Source organism: Equus asinus, chromosome 3 (genome assembly GCF_041296235.1).
Source record: "Equus asinus isolate D_3611 breed Donkey chromosome 3, EquAss-T2T_v2, whole genome shotgun sequence".
In the NCBI taxonomy this organism is placed as follows: domain Eukaryota; kingdom Metazoa; phylum Chordata; class Mammalia; order Perissodactyla; family Equidae; genus Equus; species Equus asinus.
Window position 1 is genome coordinate 105,295,363 of NC_091792.1, and position 25,198 is coordinate 105,320,560.

The 25,198-nt window shown below is 38.9% G+C and overlaps 1 protein-coding gene across 2 annotated transcripts in view; it reads left to right on the forward strand.

Annotated features, from left to right (window-relative positions):
* ADAMTS3 (ADAM metallopeptidase with thrombospondin type 1 motif 3) overlaps window positions 1–12,866 on the forward strand; it is a 267,146-nt gene extending 254,280 nt beyond the window's left edge. For both annotated transcript variants that reach the window (XM_014847231.3, XM_044766117.2), the window contains 3 exons: window positions 3,107–3,314; window positions 4,899–5,016; window positions 10,142–12,866. In XM_014847231.3, coding sequence (XP_014702717.1) covers window positions 3,107–3,314; window positions 4,899–5,016; window positions 10,142–10,698 — 883 coding nt within the window. In that variant the 3' untranslated portion in view covers window positions 10,699–12,866. The remainder of the gene's footprint in view (window positions 1–3,106; window positions 3,315–4,898; window positions 5,017–10,141) is intronic.
* The last annotated feature ends 12,332 nt before the right edge of the window (window positions 12,867–25,198 follow it).

Here is a 25,198-nt window from a genome sequence, read left to right on the forward strand (position 1 = left end):
TGTATTAGATGTCCTGTTTCCTGCATTCCTTCTCTTATCTTTTTTTGGGAGTTGTGGGGGGAAGAAAATTGGCCCTGAGCTAACATCTGTTGCCAATCTTCCTCGCCTTGCTTGAGGAGAACTGCCACCGAGCCAACATCTGCACCAATCTTCCTCCACTTTATGTGGGATGCCACCATGGTGTGACTTGACGAGCTGTGCTAGGTCCACACCTGGGATCCGAACCCACAAACCGTGGGCTGCCAAAGCAGAGTGGGCAAACTCAACCACTATGCCACTGGGCCAGCTCCTTCTCTCATCTTTTTGTGTATCCATTTGTTCTGGTAGGTCACATCTTCCAGTCAGTTCATGAAAAAAGGTATATACAATGTAAGAATTTTAATTAAGAACTAAATTCTTAAATACCTAAGAAAAGTATATGAGACGTTAAAGTGTAAGGCATATAAAAAGTCTTAATTCAATGGGGAAAAAAGTCTTAATTCTACTCTCACTCTGATCATTTGGACACACACAAGTATGTATACAACTCCAAACTATAGTATATTTTCTCTCAGAACTTTCAAATCATTATTGCACTATTTTCTAGTCTCCAATGTGGCTGTTGAAAAGTCATTTGCTATTCTGATTCTCACTTCTTTCTATGTGACCTACTTTTTACTTGTCTTTCAAAGTTTGTAGGGTCTTCTTTTTGTTCCTAATGCCCTGAAATTTCACATTGATGAAATTGCCTTGGTGTTCATCTTTTCTTATCCGTTGTTCTGTGTACTTGTAAACATTTTAAAACACAAAACCAATATCTTTCAACTCTGGGAGATTTTCTTGTATTTTTTCTCTGAAAAATTTCCCCTATATTTTTCAGCATTCTTTCTTTCTGGGGTATTTGTGGTTAGGCTTCCTAGACAGGTCTAATTTGCTTTTCTTTCCTTTCTCATTGTTTATTGTTCCACTTGCTGAATGTTTCATTTTTGCTATTCATGTCATTAATGCCTGTGAGAGCTTTGATATCCAAGCTTTCTGTTTTGTTCCTCAAATGTTACTTTTTCAAGGCATTTGATTCATATTTCACAGATGTAATATATTCTATGATCTCTTTTAGGATATTAAATATTTCCTTTTTCGTGAATTATTTCTTTTGGGTTCTTTTCTTCTGTTTCTTTTTTCCCCTCCATCATTTGTGTTAGAGGCTTTCAGTGTCCGGTGCTCGTTGGCTGTTCACGCACCTGTAAGAATGTAGCATTAAAAAGGCTGACTGGACACTTGCTTTACAGTCAAGACTTGTTTGCTGATGGACTTCACTGTAGGATGGGCTGGCTGGGCTATTTCATTGAAAGACCCTCAATGATTTGTATATTTTAGGGCTTTTCTAATGAAATGACCAACTTCCATAGAGCAGAATCAATCTCCTGCCTAAGAGATATAAGCCTGTTTAATAGCTGTTCTGGAAGTTGTATGTGTGTAGGCAGCTAGGGTCGTCTCCCCAGTCCATATGTGGATTTTTACATAACCCTCTGTTTCCACAGTGGACTCTTTCTCTGTTGTGTCTTGTCTATGTCTGTTGTCTACCAGTTAAAAGTCAGGTTCACCTACAGAGGATAAACCTCAAGTTTTCTGCTGGGTTGGAGGAGGGGCAATCACTCAGTGGGGCAGAGGATCAGGAGATCTAATCGCTTCCAAACAGACTTTCCATCAGTCCCCCTGTTTTCACCTGAGGCCACTAATCCCTGTCCTGTTGTGAAGTTCTGCAGCCACGTCAGTTTGCTTCTCAGCTTATACTGCTGAATTAGACTTCATCCTTCTTAGGTCTGTTGATTACTCAGCAGACATAAGAGTCTTCTGCCTTATATATGATTGCTTTCCAGATTCCAAAATTATCTAGTGGTGGTTTCCTCTACAGTTTTTTTTTTTTTTGTCTTTATGGGTTTATGCCATTTTTCTCCTTTATTGTCATTCTAGGAATCTCAGGAGGGAATAAAGGTAACCAGAAGTGTCTATGACTCTGAAGTGTATATTTCTCATAAAATATCTATCTTCAAATGAGAGTCACTATTGAGGTCTTCAAAATTGAGTAAAGTATCTTAGTTGCCACGATACATTTTGCTGCAAGTTTTACAAGCCAGGACAGTCTTAAACTGTGAATACAAAACACTGCCAAGGGTTTAGCATGGTTGTGTTTTGTTACCCCATATATAGGGAAAGAAAAATCTTGCAGAGGGAAAGTAACTTTGGAAAGGACAAATAGTATGCCTCCATTACTTTCTGACCGATTGATTAATCAGATGGAATCAATTGTGACAGCCCCTTGGGACCTGGGAACCATATGTAATGGAGAACTGTCTATAATATCAAATCCACAGCTGATTTGGAGTGCTGGGGGCATTGACATTGACACTAGAATTTGGGAATGTCCCATGGGAAATCTTTTTGAAATATTTCCATCAGGTGCATTCATGGAAGCAGTTTCATGCCAGACCCTGGATACACACTACTGTCACCTTTTTGTCAAGCCCAGTAAGGGCCAATACAAAGAACTGAATTTTCCAAAGAGGATAGATATGTCAGCCTTCACAGCAAAAACTGTAGAAATGAAACAGTCATTCCAGTTAGGATATTAAAACATGAGTAAGGTCATGATTTCATGAAAAAGCAGCAGCAGCCAAATCAGTATGTCTTAGCTGAGCAAGCATAGATGGATCCCTGTATCACTTTCCTTTCAGATGTTTCACACCATTAGGCAATGTGGCTGAAAGTGAATTGGTGCTATTTTTTAAAATTATCATGCCTCAACCTACATGGGCAACCTTAAGATGAGTTTCAGAAACCCTTTGTAGATCATCCTTTAGGAAAAGAGAAGGTCTTGTAGACACTGGAAGCAGAAAAATACTAGGACGTTAAAAGTAGAAGTGTCAGACCTATTTTTGATACAAAGTTCTAAGACTTTTTAATTGTTTGAAGCATCCATCTTTCTGAAACTGCTTCCAGAACTGCAGTGTGCCCCACTGAGTTGCACATCACTCGGAGAGCAGAAAAGTCTGGGCTTGCAGTTCAGGAAGGTGCACGCTGTACGTCCCAGTGACTGTGTTCAATCTTACCCCCCCCACACACACAGCTGGGTAGCGGAAGAGTGGGAGCATTGCACCAAAACCTGTGGGAGTTCCGGCTACCAGCTTCGCACTGTGCGCTGCCTTCAGCCACTCCATGATGGCACCAATCGCTCTGTGCACAGCAAGTACTGCGTGGGTGACCGTCCTGAGAGCCGCCGGCCTTGTAACAGAGTGCCCTGCCCTGCCCAGTGGAAAACGGGGCCCTGGAATGAGGTGGGTGTGTGAATTCTGTGTGCATGTAAGCATGTGATGCACATTCTAATTTGGCTTAATTATCAGGTAGGCTTTGTGTCAACTGAGAAACTGTCACACATTTTGTAATTATTGAGCACCCAGAGGTGTTAAGGAAAATTTAATATTTTGAAATAGCATTTGCATGTAAGATTAGTTGCTCAAGGCAAACCACGTTTGGGTGTTTTGTGACATAGAGGAGTCTAAAAGTTGACTGATCTGTCTAATATCTTTGTTGACTTCTCTATTCCTGTGAGATAAATTCCAGACCCCTGACACTGCATGCAGGGTGCCCCCCAGTTTGGCACTGGGCTAACTCTTCTTATTCTATCTTTCTTTATTCCAACTCTTTGTTCTAGTTTGAGTAAACTTCTCACTGTTCCCAAAAGACCATGCTGGTTCGAGCCTCCTACCTTTGGCTAGCTTGCCCTCCTGCCTCCTCCTATCTAACTATCTCCCCGTCGTCCACCAAGGCTCATCTCCACAGTCCAAAATACCACCCTCCAGGGGCTGCCTTTCTGGAGTGTTTCCTCTGCATTCCAAAAGCAAAGAGGCCCACCTCTGGCGTGCTGTGCATGGCAGAGTAGTGTGACTTCTGTCTTTGAGTCTGCACTTACCACTAGTCCACGAATTTCTCACAACCTGTGAGCTTTGTTTCCCCAGGACCCAGCTGGGGCCTGTGCAAATGATGTTTGTTTGGTGACTGGCCAACTCCATGTTGCTTTACTAGTTTTAGCCACACGTCTTTGGTATATCTAAAGACTCAAAATGAGGAATCATGGGGCCATAGGAGAAGAGCGTATGGGAGAAAGAGGCATCAGAAAGCACAGAGAATGAAGCAGGAAGTGGTGAGCAGCCCAGGAAGGAAGGACCAGGAAAGTGAAGGTCACCTGCACAGGACCATAAGGATAACTCATGTCTCATTCTCCTCAGAATCCTGAAACAACGGCCCCTCCTCTACAACTCCTACCCAGACAACGGGATAGGCATTCCTGGGCTTAGTTTAGAGCAGCCTCTTCATTAAAGAAATGAGTTTATGGGAATATAGTAACAGTAGTTCCAAAGAGTTTGAATTAACCAGCGTAGCATGCCAGGAAATTCTGTAAGGAAGGGACAGAATGGGAAGCCCACTTCTCTGATCAGCTCCCTGGAAACAGGCACTACCACTGTTTTTAGGAACTATAGCATGTACTGATGTTACAATAATGGCTTCTTTCATATTAAATGTGTACTAGTGCCAGGCACAGTTGCTTTACATACATTGTCTCTTTTGTCTTCATTTAGTCCTACAACAATTCTATGAGGCAAGTATTATTAGTCCAGCTTTCAGAGAGAAAGCAATGTGCCCAGGCTGGTATAGGATGGAGCCAGGGTATAAACCCAGGGTTCTCTGTCTCCAAAGCCACTGTGCAACACTGCATCCATAGAGGAAGAACTTCAGAGCTGTGTGTGTGCGTGCGTGTGTGCACGTGTGTGCGTGTGTGTGCATGTGTGTGCATGTGGGTGGGGAAAGGAAGACCGTCTTGGTGGAATAAAGGTCTATAATCGCAGCCTTTGTCTCTGTAGTGTTCAGTGACCTGCGGTGAAGGAACAGAGGTGAGGCAGGTCCTCTGCAGGGCCGGAGATCACTGCGATGGCGAAAAGCCCGAGTCGGTCAGAGCCTGTCAGCTGCCTCCCTGTAATGGTAGGTGTGACACTGATTTCACTGCTCTGACAATGGTTTTTAAGTCTCGAAAAGCAGACTTTCCTTTCAGGACAAGCTCTGGAATTTCTATTTGCTTATTGAAAAATAACCAAAGGAAAACACCCTCGACATATTAGCTAATACAGTGTTAAGGCAGGTGTTTGAGGCGATGTGCTACCCCCATTAATGATCATAACCTCTCTGGCCACTGTGGGTCCCATTGGCAGTAATGCTGGGGTGAGGGCTGTGGCATGTACATGTCGCTTCTGTCAGTTTGTGTTTCTAGTAGGAGTTACTTATTTTCTCTCTGTGATTTTTCTTTATAACTTCACATCTTTTTAAGAGGAACAATATTGCAGAAGGTTTTGAAATATTTTACTAACCTCATTCCATTTTACTAAATTGATTTTACTAAAATCATTCAATTTGGACATGTAAAGAATAAGTGTCATTCACAAAGCCATTTCCAGTATCTTTCCATCCATATACACGCACTTCAGCAGAGTGATTTCAAAATAGACACCTTGCACACATGTACATACGCGAAAATTTGCCTAACCTGCTCTCTTGCTACAGCTGTATCTATTTTATTTAAAAATATACATTGATTTGCTATTGTAAAACAAAATATATATTGGATGGTTTCAGTTTCTGTCACACTGTCTCCTTCTTCCTCCTTTGATGTTGCTGTCTCTGTTTACATCTGTCTCTGTCCTCTGGGTCTCATTTTGTGTCTCCATTTTGCTCTCTGTCTCTCATTTTCTGTGTCGGTCTGGTCTTTCTGTGTCTCTGACTTGCTGTCATTTACTGCCTGTATGTTGCTCACTTTCTCTGTGTTTGTCACACATGCTTTTTCAGCCTCACTCTCTCTTATCTCTCTCCCTCTCTCCCAGTCTCTCTACCTCCACCCTGTCTCTCTCTTTCTCCTGCTCTCTCTTTTCCACTCCTCTCCTTTCTCTCCGTCCATCTCTTCCTGACTCTCTCATTTTTCTCTATTTCCCTCTTTCTTTCCCTAGCCTCTACCCCAGCCCCCGTTCTCTACCATATGTGCCTGTCTGTCTTTCTCCCCCACCTTTCTCTCTCTCAGGGTCCTCCTGCCCTTTCTCCACCTTCCTCCCCCTGTCTCTCACTCGGTGTCCATCTCCCCCACCACTCAGTCTCCCTATCTCTTGACTTCCCTACCTTCTTTCTCTCTTCCAGCCCGCATGTCTCTACTCCCCTGACTCTCTATTTCTTTCCCTATCTCTCTTTCTTCCTGTTCCCTCCACTGCCCTGTCTATTCTTCCTCTTCTCTCTCTCATCTCTCTCACTCTCTTCCCTGTCTCATACATTTTCTCCCTTCTGTCCTTTCCTTACCTGCCCCACCTCCCTCCACACAAGCTTCCTCTTAAATGCAATTCTCCTAAGTCTGTGCCCAAGGACATCTGCGGACATTACTCTGCTACACTAGTGAGACTCAGCACTAAAGAACTTGCCTTTCATTGGCTACTCTGTAAGTAAGCCATTCATTGAATGACATCTGCTAAATGGTACTTTCTTTTTTTCAAGAAAATTGGCAAGGCACTATTTTATCAAAAGTCTTATTTTTTCAGGAAGTCTCAGGCTTCAGGTCTTTTAAACCTTATGAATTATTTCATTATAAATTTTCATCTGAAATGTGTAATGGCAAGAACAAAGATGACCATGAGGGGGAGACAAAGCATTTATATATTTAATCATTTTTTCTCTGAAATGTATATTTGAAAGTTCAAAACACAAACTTTACCCAGTTAGAAGCTGTGAAGTTTACTGTCACCATAATATTTTACTCTTATGCAGGCATTACTGCCAGGAGGCTAGACACTTTGTGAGTAAGCTTTATTGATCTTAGTGGCTGGTAGAGCTTTTTATTTCTGTAAATATGCCGAATTGTCAGCAAAAATTTGCTTGATTCTCTTTCTTTAGCTGAAAGAAAATGTTTTTATTGTAAAACAGAGGTGCTGTTGAGATGACATAACTATGTTAGTGATTCCACAGCCTTTTAGCTGCTCTATTCTGAAATCTAGGCCCACAAGCCACTTCTAAGAGCTCTAAAAGGCCACATGTTTCTACCATATATCGATCAAGTAATACTTCTCATCAGAGTCTCAAACTGCTATTATAATCAAATGGCCTTTTGAGACCACATGCAAAACCCTTTTCCTGAACTCCTTATGATGAGAGAGAGGGCTAAAAAGCTTCCTTCCTTAATTCTAATGATTGATTTTGTCATGAATCCTTCTCAGAGGCCCCGTTTTAACTGCACTGCTCATTTGGTGCTGTTAAGCCCTTCCCATCTATCCTGAGGCAAACTGCCATAAAGTGAATGTATTCCTTTGCTCTTATTTGTTTTCCTCAGAATATCTCTCCCTTTTCCTCCTCTTTACAGAAGTACATTCTGGCCCTAATTAGACCCAGGCCGGGAACTGGTCCCTGCAGGGCCTAGGGACACACACTTAGAGACGGGAGACTCTCACATGAACTCCTCTCTAACTCAGAGAGAATAGGTCACACTTTGAGCCAGGCCACAGATGGGGCGATGGGGGTGAGCGTCAAAGGGAAAGGAGAGTACAGGGTCAAATAAGGCCCTCTCATTCCAGGGCCTAGAGCCTTAAATGTAAAGGGGAAGAAATTAATTTCCTTATTTTAACATATAGGCCTAGAAAAAGTAATATAGAAATGATGAGGAATTGATATTTGAGGTGAAACCCATTAATGTGATTCTCAGGCATTCACAACATAATTGGACAATTACCTTAGCTAATATGAAATATTCAAACACGTCATACTATGTAACAGATCTGTATACGTCAGGCAAATACAAATCATTCCACAATTTGGGAAGTTGACATGGTATTATAACTCTAATAGGTCATTTTATAATTAATTTTATAATTTGTAATTGGTAATAGGTAAAGGTGGTAATTTCAGCCCTCTATTGGCCTTGCCAACTGAACTTTTTCTTTTTCTCCAAACTTTACAAAAAATGTTCTTCAATTTCTTTGGCAAGTTATATAGCAGTATATAGTATATAGCTATATATACACTGTATAGTATATATACAAAGTATATATATTGTATATATATAGTACTATATAGTAATATAGAATATAGCAATATAGCATTACCCAATAATACGTTGTATTTTAAGTGATTATAGTACATAAATACCACAATTGACAATTATTTGCATTTATTAATTGGACACGGGATCAGTATTTCTGTGTTGCACTATGTGCATGGCCTTTGCATAGAATATGCCCTGGAATGGCTGGAAATAAGTGCAAACCGAAGTTTTTATGAGTTCACCACTTGGGTTTTTTTGAAATCAAATTCTTATAACATGAAATCAATAAAATATGAAAATAATAAAAATAGTGTGTGCACACACACATGTATCAGGTGTTTTATGAGTGTTACTTTAGTACTCTTTAAATATAAGGTGCTATCAAATCAACGAAATTAAATTTAAGAACCATGAATTGTTCATAAGAACGTTGGCACATTTTATGCAAATTTGTGCTTTCAAATGACAAATAACCTGAGAATATTCGATAGTACACATGAAACTATTACATTCATTCTGGCAAATACTCTTATAATCAAGATAGTGTATGGATTTTTCTTTTGATAATATATTTTTAAGATTTAATTTGTTCCAACAGGTCGTTAATATTTATTTTCATTTTAAATTTAAATTTAATGTAGAAGTTACTCTATTAGAAAGCCAGAAATGCCATAAAATTAAAAAACAGATGCCCCTTCATATCCTAAAAATATTTGTGGTAGGTAAAATGAATCCTATTTTCTCATTCTAAAATCGGATATATGTTCCTACTAGGAAGAAAAAAATACCCTCAATCTGCAGATTTCTGATAGAGATATTAAAATAGTCGTCAACCCAAGTGCTTTGCATATAAAGAACTACTTATTTCAGTGAATTCATCCTAACGTTCATTTTTTTAAATTGAGGTATAATTGACGTATAACATTATATTAGTTTCAGGTGTTCAACCTAATGATTTGATATTTGTGTATACTGCAAAATGATCGCCACAGTAAGCCTAATTAACATCCATCACTATATATAGTTACAGTTTTTCTTTCCTTGTGATGAGAACTTTTACAATCTACTGTCTTAGCAACTTTCAAAAATGCAATACAGTGTTATGAGCTACAGTCACCATGCTGTACGTTACATCCTCATGGCTTATTTATTTTATACATGGAAATGTGTACCTTTTAACCCCCTTCACCCATTTCACCCACCCCCCACCCCCTGCCTCTGGCAGCCACCAGTCTATTCTCTGTATCTGTGAGCTCATTTTTTGTTTGTTTGTTTTGTTTTTAGATTTCACATATAAGTGAGATCATACAGTATTGTCTTTCTCTGTCTGATTTATTCCACTCAGCATAATGCCTTAGGTCCATCCATATTGTCTCAATTGGCAAGGTTTCATTCTTTTTTTGATGTCTGAATAATAGTCCATTGTGTATATATACCATATTTTCTTTATCCATTCATCCATCAATGGACACTTCAGTTGTTTCCATATCTTGGCTATTGTAAATGGTGCTGCATTGAACATGGAGATGCATATATCTTTTCGAATTAGTGTTTTCGTTTTCTTCAGATAAATACCCAGAAGTGGAATTTTTGGATCCTGTGGTAGTTCTATTTTAATTTTTTGAGGGACCTCCATACTGTTTTCCATAGTGGCTGCACCAATTTACGTTCCTGCCATTATGTTCATAATTTTCTGTGTGTGTTTGTGAGGAAGACTGGCCCTGAGCTAACATCTGTTGCCAATCTTCCTCTGTGTTACGTGGGATGCCATCACAGCATGGCTTGATGAGCAGCACTAGGTTCACGTCTGGGATCCGAACCTGTCAACCCTGGGTCACCGAAGTGGAGCGCACAAACTTAACCACTACGCCCACAGGCTGACCCCTAACGTTCATATTTTTAATACAAAGACTCAGACGACTCCCATCAATGTCAGACTTTACTTAGATCTTTTTATGTTCATACACAGTTTTAATTTCTTCCCTTTTTTATTTTATGTTTAGATGTATGTATGATTTTGTTTTCTTTTAATTTTTGCAGATGAGCCATGTTTGGGAGATAAGTCTATATTCTGTCAAATGGAGGTGCTGGCACGATACTGCTCCATTCCAGGTTATAACAAGTTATGTTGTGAGTCATGTAGCAAGCGCAGTAGCACCCTGCCACCACCATACCTTCCAGAAGCTGCTGAAACTCATGATGATGCTATCTTTAACCCTAGTGACCTCCCTGGATCTCTAGTGATGCCTACATCTTTGGTTCCCTATCATTTGGAGACCCTTGCTGAGAAGAAATCTTTGAGTAGCATCTCTTCAGTGGGAGGTCCAGATGCATATGCTGCTTTCAGGCCAAACAATAAACCTGATGGTGCTAACTTACCCCAGAGGAGAGGTCAGCAAGCAGGAAGTAAGACTCTGAGACTGGGCTCCCCACCCACCAAGCATGACCACCTCAATTCATCTTCACAAATGGCTGCTGCCCCCTTCTTTGCAGTCAGTGATTCAATAGGTGCTTCTTCTCAGGCAAGAACCTCAAAGAAAGATGAAAAGATTATTGACAAGAGAGGTCCAGTAAGATCATCCACCTTGGAAAGATGAGAAAGTGAACCTAAAAGGCTGGAAGTCAGAGGAAAACCCGGACAACCTCTCTCTCCCCATGGTGCATACAGCTTGTTTAAAGTGGAAATCTCCATAGATTATCAATTCATCTGTAAGTGGAAGAAAAAAAGTGCTGGTTCACTTTCTAGTTGCTTTCGTCCTCCTTTTGTTCTGCATTGACTCATTTACCAGAATTCATTGGAAGAAAGCACCAAAGATTAAACAGAAGGAAAGTAGGTTGCTAAATGTGTTGGTCACTCTCTAAAGCAGAAAAGGGACTGGAACTAATTGTGTATATCAGCCGATTTTTTTGTTTTAAAAAAGTTACAGTAAAAATAAAAAAGAGGTGCCAACAGTTTAAACTTTAACAAAATATTTTGGAAATGGAGCAAAGAATTCTTAGACTTGTATTCCTATTTATCTATATTAGAAATATTGTATGAGCAAATTTGCAGCTGTTGTGTAAATACTGTATAATGCAGAAATCAGTATTATTTTAAGAGATGTGTTCTCAAATGATTGTTTACTATATTACATTTCTGGATGTTCTAGGTGCCTGTCATTGAGTATTGCCTTATTTGACATTGTATGGGTTGATTTTCAAAGCAGAATATTACAAAGAAGAAGTTAGAATTGCAGCTACTGACAGTACAAAGGGTTTTGTTGTGTGGTTTTGTTTAATCACAATGTGATACCTAAATTACAGAAAAAGAAAAAAACAGATATGCTGCAAGTATACAGATTTCATCTTACCTGTTACCTTCTATCCTTTGAATAAAAAGGAATAGGATTGCTGTCTTAGTATACTTGTGGTCACAGGGATCAGAGACCACCAGTAAATGAGCCTGTGCAAGACAAAACTGAAACCCTCTTATCAGGACCTCAGTGGGCACTATCGAAGTGTCCTATGTTCTCGTGTTTTTCACGTTCCCATTGCTGACATGTAGAAATAGTTATACGCAATGCACTGTAGTAATAACAAAGGAAAAATATTTGGTAGCTGAGGAAAACATCATCAAACTACAACTGACATGTGGTGTAGTAGGGTAATGGGGCTTTGAAAATAGGTTCAAGAAAGCGTATGTCAATGGTTGCGATATTTATTTTCCGCATGGTTCATATCCAAATGTTCACAACCACAATGCATCTGACTGCAATAATGTGCTAGTAATTTATGTCAGTGGTCACCTCGCTCACAGTGAAGCCAGAAATGCTCTCTCCAGGGAGTGGATGTAAAGTACTTGTATATAGAATTCAGAACTGAAGATATTTATTAAAAGTTGATTTTTTTTCTTGATAGTATTTTTATGTACTAAATATTTACGCTAATATCAGTGACATATTTTGGTAAACTAGAGAGACGTAATTAGAGATGCATGCTTTGTTCTGTGCATAGAAGAGATATTTAAGCAAACTACATCAGTCAAATCAAGGAGCTAAAATGGAACAAATTTGATGTTATGCAAACCTGTTGCATTTTTAAAGTAGTTGATACAAAGTTGATGACTTATTCCCCTTCAACAAAACATAAAATAGTACAGACTTAGATAGCTAGCTGTTTAATGAAATAGTGAATTAGAAACATTTTTGTTTTAAATATGTGAATTCATAAATTACTTCATTAATTACACTTAAAAGAAAAAGGAAAGATAAGTATTGTCACCATAATGCTTTTGAGGTCAGTTTCTGAACTGTCTAATAATATATTATGCAAACTAAAATGTAGATATGTTAACCGCTCAAAGCACAGAATGTGCAAGGACTGTTGCACTTAAGCATGGTAAACTAACAGCTTCACCTATTGATTCTATACCTCTAAAGAATCGCTGCTACTTTGTGCAAAACTTTTGAAAGTCAAAGAAATTAGGTGAGTTCCAGATCGTAACAGAATCCTTGAGCCTCAAGTAGAAGTCACTTTTTTCCTAAAAATTTCCCCAGAATAAAATTCTCTCTAGTTTTCTTGCGTGTATTCGTCTGGTCCACAGTGGAATACAGAGAAAGATGGTCACACACATACACCTCCCATAAAGATGTACATAGTCGTTATCCTTCTGAACTTTGAGCTTCCTTTTCTACTAAGCTAAAAATTTCTTTTTATCAAAGTGTACACTACTGATGCTGTTTGTTGTATTGGGAGCACGTAGCAATAAAAATGTTAACAAAATATAGATCTGGCTCTCTCTAGATTTTATTGTTAGATTCATCACTGAGTAATGGAAACTGGTTCTTTCTTCCTACAGAGCAAAATAGTATCAAATTCATTTGCTACTTGGACTTTCCCTAAAGAGGCTCAAATAAAGTGACAATGTCTCCTATTCTCGCATCAGGGCGTATTATAATATTTTTTGAAGTAAAATTGCTAAAAAACAAAATAAGAGGTTATGGGAGGGCGGGGCGGGGGCGAGGTGACTTTTTGCTTAAGTCCATCTCAGAGAACTGGGAAGAGGCAGAGAGAAAATGGCGATAATGTTAGTACGTGTGCAAAAAAAACTGAGGCTTCAGCTTTTAGAATGTGTAAAGCTGCCCGCCAGCTTTAAACTCTGATTACCGGAGAATTGGTGGGAGCACATCCCCGGTGACTCAGGAGTGTGGGGAGGAACGAGCGCGAAGGCACTGTGGAGGGCCTTTCCTTACGTAACAGGGAGACACCGTAATGCCGAGGTTACCGGTTTAAACTGCGAAGCCAGATCGGCTCAGCTTTGAACTCCACCTGCAACTTCATACCTAAATGACATCACTAGGTCTCCATTTTCTCAGCTCTAAAATGGGAGGCCGACTTGCCACACATCACTGCGTGAATGCTGTGAGAAATGAGATGATATAAGTAAAGCTGTTAGCACAGGGCCTAACAAGTAACTCACGATAAATATTAAGTATCATCATGGTCCTCGTATGGTCTCCAGCCTCATCATCATCATCTTCATTATGTAACCAAACCACAGCTTTCATGTAGGATCCACAGCTAGTTTGAATCCTGGTCACTATGTCTCATTGATGGTGGTAAATAACATAGTTTCAGAAATCTAAAGACAAACAGTTTAGCTTTAAAAGTTGATAGGAACGACGAGCTCATTAAAAATGATCTCCAGTCATTTATTTTGAAGAATTTTAGCTGATATACCCACTCTCCTTTTGCAAACAATAAATCATCAAACTGAGGAATAACTGTTCATTATGTATTTCTGCAAAATGATCATTAGTGCAATAATATCCCAAATTATTAGCAAATAAAATGTTTCTCATATATTTACATTAATACATTTTGCAGAACTATCAGTCATTCCTGTATATATATCTTACATTTTCTTCATGAAGCTGCTTAAATGTAAGATATAAAAGAAAAAATCAATTGAAAAATGATGAAAACATAAGTCAAAAAGGACATCACTTGTTAAAAAAGTGTTAAAGAAAAAGCTTAAAAATTAAAACTGCTTAAAATGCAGTAAAATATAAAAACGACCCTAGGGTACACAGGTATTATCACCACATCAACTAATATTAGAAATCATAATTTTGGGCCTGGATACTTTTGAATAATTCACTTAGAGCTAAAGATAAAATTTAAAAATTAATTAAAATACTGCCTACCAAGCAAAGCATAATCTATTGAAATGAATTTGTCATCAATAATACAAATTCTAAAATAAAACAAGGGGCTCTAAATTCCTGCAAAATTATCACAGAGTGTACCTGAGAATCAGAATTACCCCCTAAATTTCACCCATCCTCATCTATGGCAGGTGCACAGAAAGTTGCTCATCCACTTCATGGCGACACTAATATTACTGCATTAACCCTGTTGATCAAGAAAGCTGCTCTCTTGCAGCCAATTCCTAGTTTCAAATAAATTATTGATTTGACCAATTAGCTTTCAACTGTTTGATTGTTAACAATTCACCTGGGGCTGAGCAGGGTTGTACTTTTTTTTTTTTAATCTACCAATAACCCAAAAATACTCTGATATCAGGGAACAAAACGACTATTTGCAGCCAAGTATTATTCATACTCACATCATGGGTGTTAATATCCTGCCCTATCGGATCACTCCAGAAGCTTGAACCAAAATAGCAAAGCTCTTATGCAATCCACCAGTGAATAAACAAGTGATGCTAAAATATGTCATCCATAAAATATATGTAAAATATACAAATACTTCCACACAAAGAACAATTCTTTTCAAATTAGCTGTTTGGAGACTTACATGGAGAGATTCTCACCAGTAGTTCAAGGCTAAAAACAAACCTCTCCATTGTGGAAGGTAAAGGGACAGTCGGTCTGCTAGAGAGGAGACCAATGACAAAGGGATACGAGTTCTAAACGTCATGAGAAGTTATGGTGCACGGGCACTGCCATCAGACTGCTGGTTTAAATGCTGGTTCTACAGCTAACTAATTGTGACTTGAGTGAATTAATTAATGTGCCTAAGCCTCAGTTTTTACTATAAAATGAGGATGATAACGATACATACTTCATGGGGCTGTTCAAACATAAAATTAGATAATCCAGGAAAAACAATGAACACAGTGCCTGATAGACATTAACTGTTCAGTAAAGGTTTGCAATTATTATATTCTCCAGATAATCTTTTTTTAAAGTTATGTATCTTTTTATGAATAACCAACAGACCTCAAAAGATTCAATCTGATTTCTTTAAATCAAGGTCACAATTTCTACAAAGAACACAAGATCCAAAGTAGAGAGTTGTATGAACTTGCTTATGATGCAACAGTTGTCATTTCATAAGGAGCACAACCTGGCAAATTACTCCAAAGATCAAGGGAACCACTTGGACAGTATCTTGTCTTCTGCCCCAAGCACATGACAGAAAGAGCTTTCTCAAAGGTCATGGGGTTCAACAATTTTCTTTTCAGCTCTGAGTATTGAGTATGTGCCAGACATTGTTCTAGGTGCTGGGACTACGATAGTCTGAAAACGGACTAAAATCCCTGCCCTCTGCCTGGAGGATAGATTGTAGCAGAGGAAACACACAATGAGCAATATTCATAATACATTGGTTTGTTGTATAGTATGTTGAAAGGTGATGAAGAAGAGCATATTATAGTATGAAATAGGAGGATGGCAGTGGGACTCATTTAGGAGGTGACTGTGGAGGAAAAATTGAAAGGACAGAGTTTTCTGGGGAAAAACATTTCAGGAGGAAGGAATGACAAGCTCAAAGTCTCTCAGGTGGAATAATAAGTGGCACATTTGAGGAACAGCAAGGAGAACAGCGAGCTGGACGAGAGTAGTTGAAGGGTCAGTAGTAGGAGATGAGGTCAGAGGGGTAAGTGCTGATTGAAAAATCACTAAGACTTTGCAGATCATTATAAAGACTTTGGCTTTTATTTTTCCCAGAATCTCCACAGCATTTCAAGGCCTAGTGAAAAGAACCCAGGATTCCATTCCAAACAACTTGAGTTTGAATTCTACTTTCCATTCATGAATGGTGGGACTTTTCTCTTAGCTTTTCTTAGTTCCCTTATTTAAAAAATAGAATGAAAATACTTTCTAACAGGCTTCTAGGGTGAAACAAATGAGTTCACGTGTCTGAAAGTGTTTTTTTAATGCTATTACAAATGTTTTCATTATAAGTAAACCTTCTTAATTTTCATATAATAGGCTTTACCAGTTTCCCTTTCCAAGGGGTAAATTAAAATAGTTAAGAAACCCAGTGTCCACATCATATAGAAATCCACAACCCTTATTTTGATCACATTATTAGAATATTTTTAAACTACTAGATAAAAAAAGAAATATATCTATGCTGTTGAATTTACTTCTAAGTGATGGCTGGATCAGGGTAGTTGGAATAGACGTATTTAGGGTTTAAATTACAACCTGGCAGAAATTTCTAAATGCAGTGAGAAAGTCTGGTGATCTTATCTAGTCTCATGTCTTTAAAAAACATCTAACTGTTGGTTTTATGAACTCTCAAATTTATTTCTCTAGCCTGTAGACTCTCTTGAACGCCAGACTCATGTTTAAGCTACTCACTTCACATTTCCAGTTAGACAACTAATAAAAATTTCTAATCTAAGAAGCCCAAATTTTAATTCTGGTTCTTCCCAAATTGCTGCCCCCCAACTTCTTTCCTCTAGAATTTTCATTCCTTCTGGTGTCTCAGGACCAAATCATGGAGTCACTCATGCCTCCTTTTATACATTTTCTATTGCTGCTATAACAAATCACCACAAACTTAGTGGCTTAAACAACACAAATTATCTTGTAATTCTGTAGGTCAGAAGTCTAAAACAAGATTCAGTGGGCCAACATCAAGGGGTTGGCAGGCCTGCATTCCATGGTGGAGGTTCAAGGGGAAAATCCATTTCCGGCCTTCTTCCGGTTTCTGGCAACCGTCCACATTCCTTGGCTTGTGGTCCCTTCCTCCACTTTCAAAGCAAGCATCTGCAGGTCAATGCTGTTTGCATTGCATCTCTCTGATCCTTCTGTCATCTCATCTTCCTCTCACCAATGACAGGAAAAGACTTTGCATTTTAACAACTCATGTGATTAGATTGCACCATCCAGACAATCCAGGATAGTCTCCCCAACTGAAGTTCAGCTAATTAGCAATATTGACTGCATTTGCAATTATTATAATTCTTAATAATTCTCTTTTGCCATGTAAGTAACATACATACAGGTTCTGTGGATTAAGATATGGACACCTTTGAGGGGCTATTATTCTGTCTACCACACACCTCTCTTTCTGTCATTCTTCATCCAAGTCTTTAAGAAATTCTGTTTGGTCTAATACACACACACACATGTGTGTGCACTTGCACATGCACACATAATCTGACGACTTGTCACCATCTTCATTATACCACCTTGGTCCAGGCCATCATCATCTCTTGCCTAGATTATTGTAACAACTTCCTAACTCTTCTTCCTGCTCCTATCCTTGCTCCTCTATAGTCCTTTCTCATCAGAGCAACTCCTCATTTTACTCAAAATATTTACAATGGCTTATGAGGTCCTACATGAGTCTATATATCACCGCCCGCCCCCAAACTCCTTACCTCATTGATCTGACCTCCTATTACTCTCTCTTGCTCACTCTGCTCCAGCCAGAGTAGTTTCTTTTCTTGTTCCACAAACTTCCCAGGTATACCCCTGCCTTGGGACATTTACATTAGCTGTGCTCTCTGCCAGGAAGGCTCTTACTGGAGTATTCCACTTGGCTGAATTCTTCACTTCCTTCATGTACTTACTCAAAAGTCACCTACTCGATGAAAACTATTCAGTCATCCTGTTTAGCCTTGCAAACCACGCCCCTCTCCATAGGACTGTCGGTCTTATTACTCTGCTCTACCTGTCCTTTTTCTACAGTACTTATTACCTTTTAATTTATCACTTCATTAACTATTTTCCTTTCCTAAAATGTAAGCTCCACAAAGGTGGGGTTATCTTTTTTGTATCCCAAACATCTAGGCGAGTAACCGGTAGGCACTCAAGTAATCGTTGTTGAATGGGGATTGAATAAACGAAGACAGTATGAAGACACTGTTCTCCTCTTCCTTTTCTTCAGTCCTTCCATACTTATAAAGTATTGTCAGTGCCTCTCTTCTCTTTTCCCATGTCCATTAAGTCCTGGTTTCTGGTGACTGCAATACGCTTGGGTTTTTCTCACCATGTTTCATGACTATTTCATTCTGCTTGATAAGATCACATATAAGGTTCATTTCTCAAGACCTAGGGCATTGAGTCTGTGTAGCCATCTCTACATCTCAAGTTTTAGTAGACTTTTCTTACAGTGGTCTGCTCAACTCTCTGCCTACCTTGTATTGCATGAAATAACTGATATTGATGAGTTTCTTGTTTTGGCACAATTCTTTCTCCTCTTGGAATCATCTGATTTATTGCCAATTCACCGTATCTCTCCTGAGCTACATACACAGCTAGAGAAAAGACTTACAGGCACATTCACATATACACATATGTAACATATATTCTTTAAAGGTAGAGATGCTTAATAGAAGAAATGACACACCAACATTTGTCAACAGACACCAAATTTTGGCACTCACAGAAGAAATCAGGGGTTTGAATTGTATGACTCTGAATTGAAGCTGACATTCTTGTTAGAACCTCTGTGCTAATATCTGAAGCTGATATTATTAGAACCTCCATTAGACTAAAACCATACTTATTAGATTTTCCATTTGGATAGATCTTTGACAGTTGTAATGGAGAACATGCACTTTCTCAAGCTAGATTTACTATATGAATATTCTCAATTGAAAAAGAAAATAAAAGCTTTCCAAGGTACTCTCTTATGGTTAGCTATATCATTTTGCCATGCAAAACTGCACTTATTAAATTTTATATAACACTCACTAGAGCTTATTCTTTCATATATTATTCCATGAATGTATTTTGAGCCTTAAAAATATACTTGATAATTTATAAGCCTATGAACTGACTTTGAAGTTTTTAATAATATTCTAAGTTTGGCAATTAATTGAAACTAAAATCAGATTAATTTTTTTAACATCGTGGATATTTAAAAGCATTTTTGAAATTCAGGATTGGCTTGCTCAAAATCCATAACCTAAGTAGCTATCATAGCTATAAAAAGCAATAGTCTCTGAAAAGTATTTCAAAAGCCTAAGGCTGCAATTTTAGCACATCGGTAAGTATTTATTCATGCTTTTTGTTTTTTTCACCCTGGATTCTCTGTTATTCATGCATTTCATGTTACGCTGTTTAAAATTTAAAATACTGTTTCCTAAAGTGGCACCTGAGGTCTCCATGATTCAGAAGATGGAAAAGGTAAGTTACGGTTGTAGGAATTCAATAATTTCCAGAGTGAGCCCTGCTCCATTTCCACACACCTCAAGGCTAAATATCTCCTAGCTATTACACCAAGTTTAAAGAGCTAGGATTTTTTCCCCCCAGGAGTATGTGCTTAATATTCATCTAGGTCATCATTTTCCAAAGTGTATTATATAGAACACATTTGTGATGCATAACTTTGTGTCTACTTCACTAGGCTTAAGGATGCCCAGATAGCTGGTAAAACATTATTGATAAGTATGTCTGTGAGGGTGGCTCTAGCATTTGATTCAGTAGACTAAGTAAAAAACATCACCCTCACCAGTGTGGGTGGGCATCATCCAATCCATCAAGAGCCTGAAGGGAACAAAGAGGCAGAGGAAGGGTCACTTCACTCTCTCTGCTTGAGCTCAGACATCTGGCTTCTCCTGCCCTCAGACACTGGCACTCCCGGTCTCAGTAATTCTGACTCACACCAGAGCTTACAGCCTTGGACCCCAGTACTCAGGCCTTTGCATTCAGACTGAATTACATCACCATTACTTTCCTGATTCTCCAGCTTGCAGACAAGCAGACCGTGGGACTGCTTGGCCTCCACAACCACCTGAGCCAATTCCTTTAACAAATCTCCTATTATCTATATCTAGATTTATCCTATTGGTTCTTTTTCTCTGGAGAGCCCTGTCTAGTACAACCTTTATGCTCAGTCTCCCTTCACCTTCTTACTCTCTCTGAAACCTGTCTCCCCACTGAGGATGCTGCTTCTCCTGTAGCCCTCTCAGATGGGTGGTGGTTTTAATCTTCCATAGTGCTTTGTATCAAAGGGCCTAGAGGTGCAGAGGTGTCTTCCAGATCTTGTTGCAGCTTCTAGGGTATTTTAGCCTCCTCCACTACAAAACACCCAGTTTGAAATGTGTGCCCATTCATATCTGTCCTTGTTTCAGTCATCTTCCCCACACCAACAGGATGGGGGTACTACTCTCAATTCTTGAGAATAGCTCACCATTACTCTCTTCACCATTCCTGTTGTAATCTTGCTGATTTTAATATCCTCATTGGCCATCTTTCCATACCTCGGTCTCTCACTTCCCAGATCCCTCTACTTCAATGACCTTATCCTGCATTTTACTTCAGCCCATAGTCTCTGAGGGACAATCTATTACATGACTCTTTCCTAGCTTCTAGTGGTTTCCAGAAATCCTTGGCATTCTTTGGCTTTTATACGCATCACTCCAGTGTGTACCTCTTTTTACATGGTATTTTCCTGTATGTTTATTAGCCTCTGGGTCCCTGTTTTCTCTTCTCTTAAGGACACCAGTCATTTGATTAGGGCCTACCCTTATCCAGTATGATCTTATCTTAACTGATTATATCTGCAAAGACCCTGTTTCCGAATAAGGACACATTCTGAGGTTCCAGTTGGACATAAAATTTTGGAGGACACCGTTCAACGCAATACACCACTCAACTCTTCTTCTTCTCTTCTAGTACGTCAGAGCAAGAGTCCTTCCTTCCACTTGTGATCTGGATCACATCCACTCCCACATTCTCCAGGATTTTCTTGCATTATTAGTCTTCCCCTATTATCACTACTGTTATCATGGAAACATGTTTTATCTAGTATCTTTCATACTAAAAAGTTACTTAATCCTGTATTCTTAGCTCCTTCTCCCACCACTTCATTTATCTGCTTTCCTTTGTAGCTAAACTTCTCAGAAGAGTTGCCTGCACATGTCATCTTCATTTCCTCATTGCTCATCCCTGTTATTTACCATACTTCAGCTTGCATTCCCAATCCTCTTCTGAAATTGACCATGTCAAAAGGTCCCCAGTGACCTCCTCTATTAGTCAGAGTTCTCAAAGAAACAGAGAAATACCAATAGAATTTGTGTGTGTATATATATAGAAAGAGATTAATCATAAGAAATTGGTTCATGCAATTATGGAGGCTCGTAGTCCAAAATCTACAGGATGGGTTGGCAGACAGGAGACTCAGGAGAACTGATACTGTAGTTCCAGTCCGAAGACTGTCTGCTGTAGAATCAGGAAGAGTTGGTATTGTAGATGAAGTCTGAAGGCAGTCTGCTGGATAATTCTCTCCCACTCGGAGAGGCAGGTCTTTTTGTTCTATTCAGGCCTTCAACTGATTGGATGAAGCCCACCTACATTAAGGAGGCAATCTGCTTTATGCAAAGTGTATCAATTTAAATGTTACTCTTATCCAAAAACATCCTCACAGAAACACCCAGGATAATGTCTGACTAAATATCTAGGTTTCCTGTGGCCCAGCCCAGCTGACAAAAAAATTAACCATCACACCTCCATATTGCCAAATCTAGTGGACACTTAGCTGTCCTCATATCAAGCATTTTAGGAGCAGTATTTTAACACAGTTCACTACTCTCTGAATTATTCTTTTCTTGGCCTCAATGACACCACATCCTGGTTCTCCTCCTATCCTATCAGTTGGTCTTTCTCTCTTTTTTGCTAGTTCCTCCTTTTCTACCCAACATATAAACTGTTCTTCAGGCCTAAGTTCTTGAGTCTATTCTTGTCTCTTTGTATATTCTCTTTCTCGGTCAGCTTCATTCCTATAACTTTAGAGATCATCTATCAGCAGGATGACTTCTCAATTTGTATCTCCAACCCAAATCATTCCTCTGTGATCCAGGCTTACGTGTCCACAACTGCCTAACTGACCTCTCCACCCAGATGCTTGAATAAGCATCTCAAACTTAACGTGCAAATTTTTGATTTCCTCCAAAACTTTCCTTCTCAACCAACTTCCCAATTGGCCCAATTTCTTCTATATTTTAGAAATAGTAGTACTTCTAGTCAGTTACTTAATCAAGAAAACCTAGACATCGTATCCTTCTTTTCCTTGACTCTCATCCTCATCAAATCCAGAGCATAAGAAAAAGAATATCTCAAATGCAGCTGCTGAGCTCTACATCCACTATTACAACAGAGGTCCAGGCCACCATTAGCTCTCACCTGGACTATGACAAATGCTTTCCCCATTTCTACTCCTGATTTCTACATAATCCAGAACAAAATAACTCTTTAAAACATTCCCTGCTTAAATACATTCATGACTTTCCATTGCACTCAGAACAAAATCCAAACTCAAATTTTATGACCTGACTCCCAGCTATTTATTCCACATAATTTTATTCCACTTCTTCTTTACTTCCTCTGCTGTAGGTACATGGTCTTCTTTTAATTCCTTAAATGCCACTGTCTTCCCACCATCTCTGTGTGTCTTTGCATGTCTTGTTATCCTTGCTTAAAATCTTCAGCATCCCCCCCCCCCCACCTGCTATGGGGAATGTAGAGGAGAGCAGTCTGTTATTCCTACATAGACTGAGATTATGAGACAGCTTCAGAGAGGAACTAATACTTTGTGTTTTGAGCAGATTTTAAAAGCACTTTAAAGGATTTTAAAGGAAGAAAGGAGTTTACAAAATTCAAATGGATGTATGGTGTACAAAAGAGAAGGTGAATAGAGGCAAAGGAAGGAACAGGTATAAGAAGATGTTGGAATGAGCAAGCTGATACTTCCTGGAAATTTCAAGTAGCTCCATATGCCTTGAGCTTAGTGCTTATGGAGATAATGGGTCCATTTCCCTGAGGCCCAACCCTGCATGAAGCATGTGATACCACCCCTGGAGCAGGATTCCATTGATGGATGGTGTAAAATTCTGACATACTGCCATATTCCTTCAGGATCTAGAGGTAGATATGGTTTATATTATGGGATATTTGGCCATACTCAAATTTGAATACACTTTTGAAAAATCTATTTTGTTTTAGATTTCATAATAAAATCTAAATATGTAAGGAACCACACCAAATGACATGAGCCACCAAAATTAAAGTCTACTAGATATTTTACTAGTTAATTTAGTATAGCATGATTTTGACACATAATTGCCAGTATGGATGTATCCTTTTCCTAACTCCCCAAATAATTAATTTCATGAAAAATTGTGACTGATATTAGTTTCCTCCACCCCTTCTCCCAACACTCCTGGGATTATAAGCTAGGAATGCCTGCCACCCCTCTTGATGGCAGCTTCACCATAAGATTGTCAGAAAAGAAGTTTAATCATGTAGACCAAGCATTACACTAATAAATGCCACATGGAAGCTAGAATCCCCTGAGCTGCCACATTTAAATCCATGAGGAACTTCCTCCTTGTTCCCAGTGTCTAGAGCAAGTGACCGTTTTCTTGGTCAGTGTCTTCTGGCTCCCGTGTTCTCTAATTGAGACTTCTTTGATGATATCATTTTCTCCTAGATCTCAGCTATGCTGTTGACTCTTTGGATTATATTGAAACCACTACACATATGCAAATACCTTATGGCTTCAAGGAAAAGAAATGGGAGTAAGCAGTTATTGTGAATTTCATTATATGATACTGATGGGGTTGAGGGCAGGCTGCCCCAAGATGTGCCACCCTGGTATGCAAACTATTTCAAGCTGAAAACAAGGAAGGCTCAAAAGACTCAGGAAGAGCATCCGACCTTCCCCCAAAACTGCCTAAGGGACTTTAACATAGAAAGCCTGTTCCAGGAAGGAGCTCATATCGTGTGATAGCTATAGTATGATGTAAAACAGGTGTGATAAAAGGACACCAACAAACCACCAACAAGCCCATTTTTTGGGCCTAGCAAAACCTGTTTAACAGACATTTGCATTCCATCTCTATGTAGACTGTCTTCCTCCCCTTTGAAGTCCCAGATCACTATGTCCTCCTTGTCTGTAGCTGAGGATACTTCAACAGGCGGACTCAGCCAGATGGCTGAGTTACTCAGTTTCCTCTGGGTTTCTCCCATGTATACATGCTATTAAATTTTGTTTGATTTTCTCTTGCTAACCTGCCTCTTTGATTATTTAACCAGGCATAAGAACCTTAAGGAAAAGCGGTGGGGGGAATTCTCCCACTTCCCCGACAACACCATCTTTTCTCAGATGAATGTCACCATTTCACTTTTCCTTCTGTCCCGGCTTTTTCTTTGCATGTTGGAGAACCTCTTTTTTTTCAATCAACAGCCAGACTTCCCCAGACTTCAATAGTAATTACTCCACTCTATTTTATCATCACTAGTAATAAAATGCCATTTTCAGGATCATATTTATTAATTAACATGTACATATATGTATATATATACATATAACACATTCATGCATATATAATTATATATAACTTGGGGAATATAATGTTGAGTTTATCTAAAAATATAATTGTATGATCCTCAATTTATAAATATTAAAAATATGACATAGATTGCCTTGAATTCTGACTTAAGAATCTTGCTCTCAGAAACCTTTAATGTCCAGAATGCTGAGTATAAAAAAGTAATTATAAAGTCTTCCCACCATAATCAAGTATATTAGCCTCATTTATCAAATCTTACTTATCTTATAGTTCTTGAGTGCTTATTTATCTGGTCACCAAGCACAGCATATTAGCGATTCAAAACCAGAAGAGATTCAGAGCAACGCCAGAATGGTCTTTCTAAAACAGAAATTGGATCACATCGTCTTCTTTTTTTGGTTTCTTTAGTAGCTCACAGCCCTGGATGTGCTGCTCCCTATGCTAAGTCGGTTCCTTCTTCAGACACTGTTCCCCTCTCCCCTCTTCTAACTCTTATTCACAATGTGAAATTATCTCAAATTTTTCCTGACTCTTTCCACACTGACTTCTTTTGGGTATTT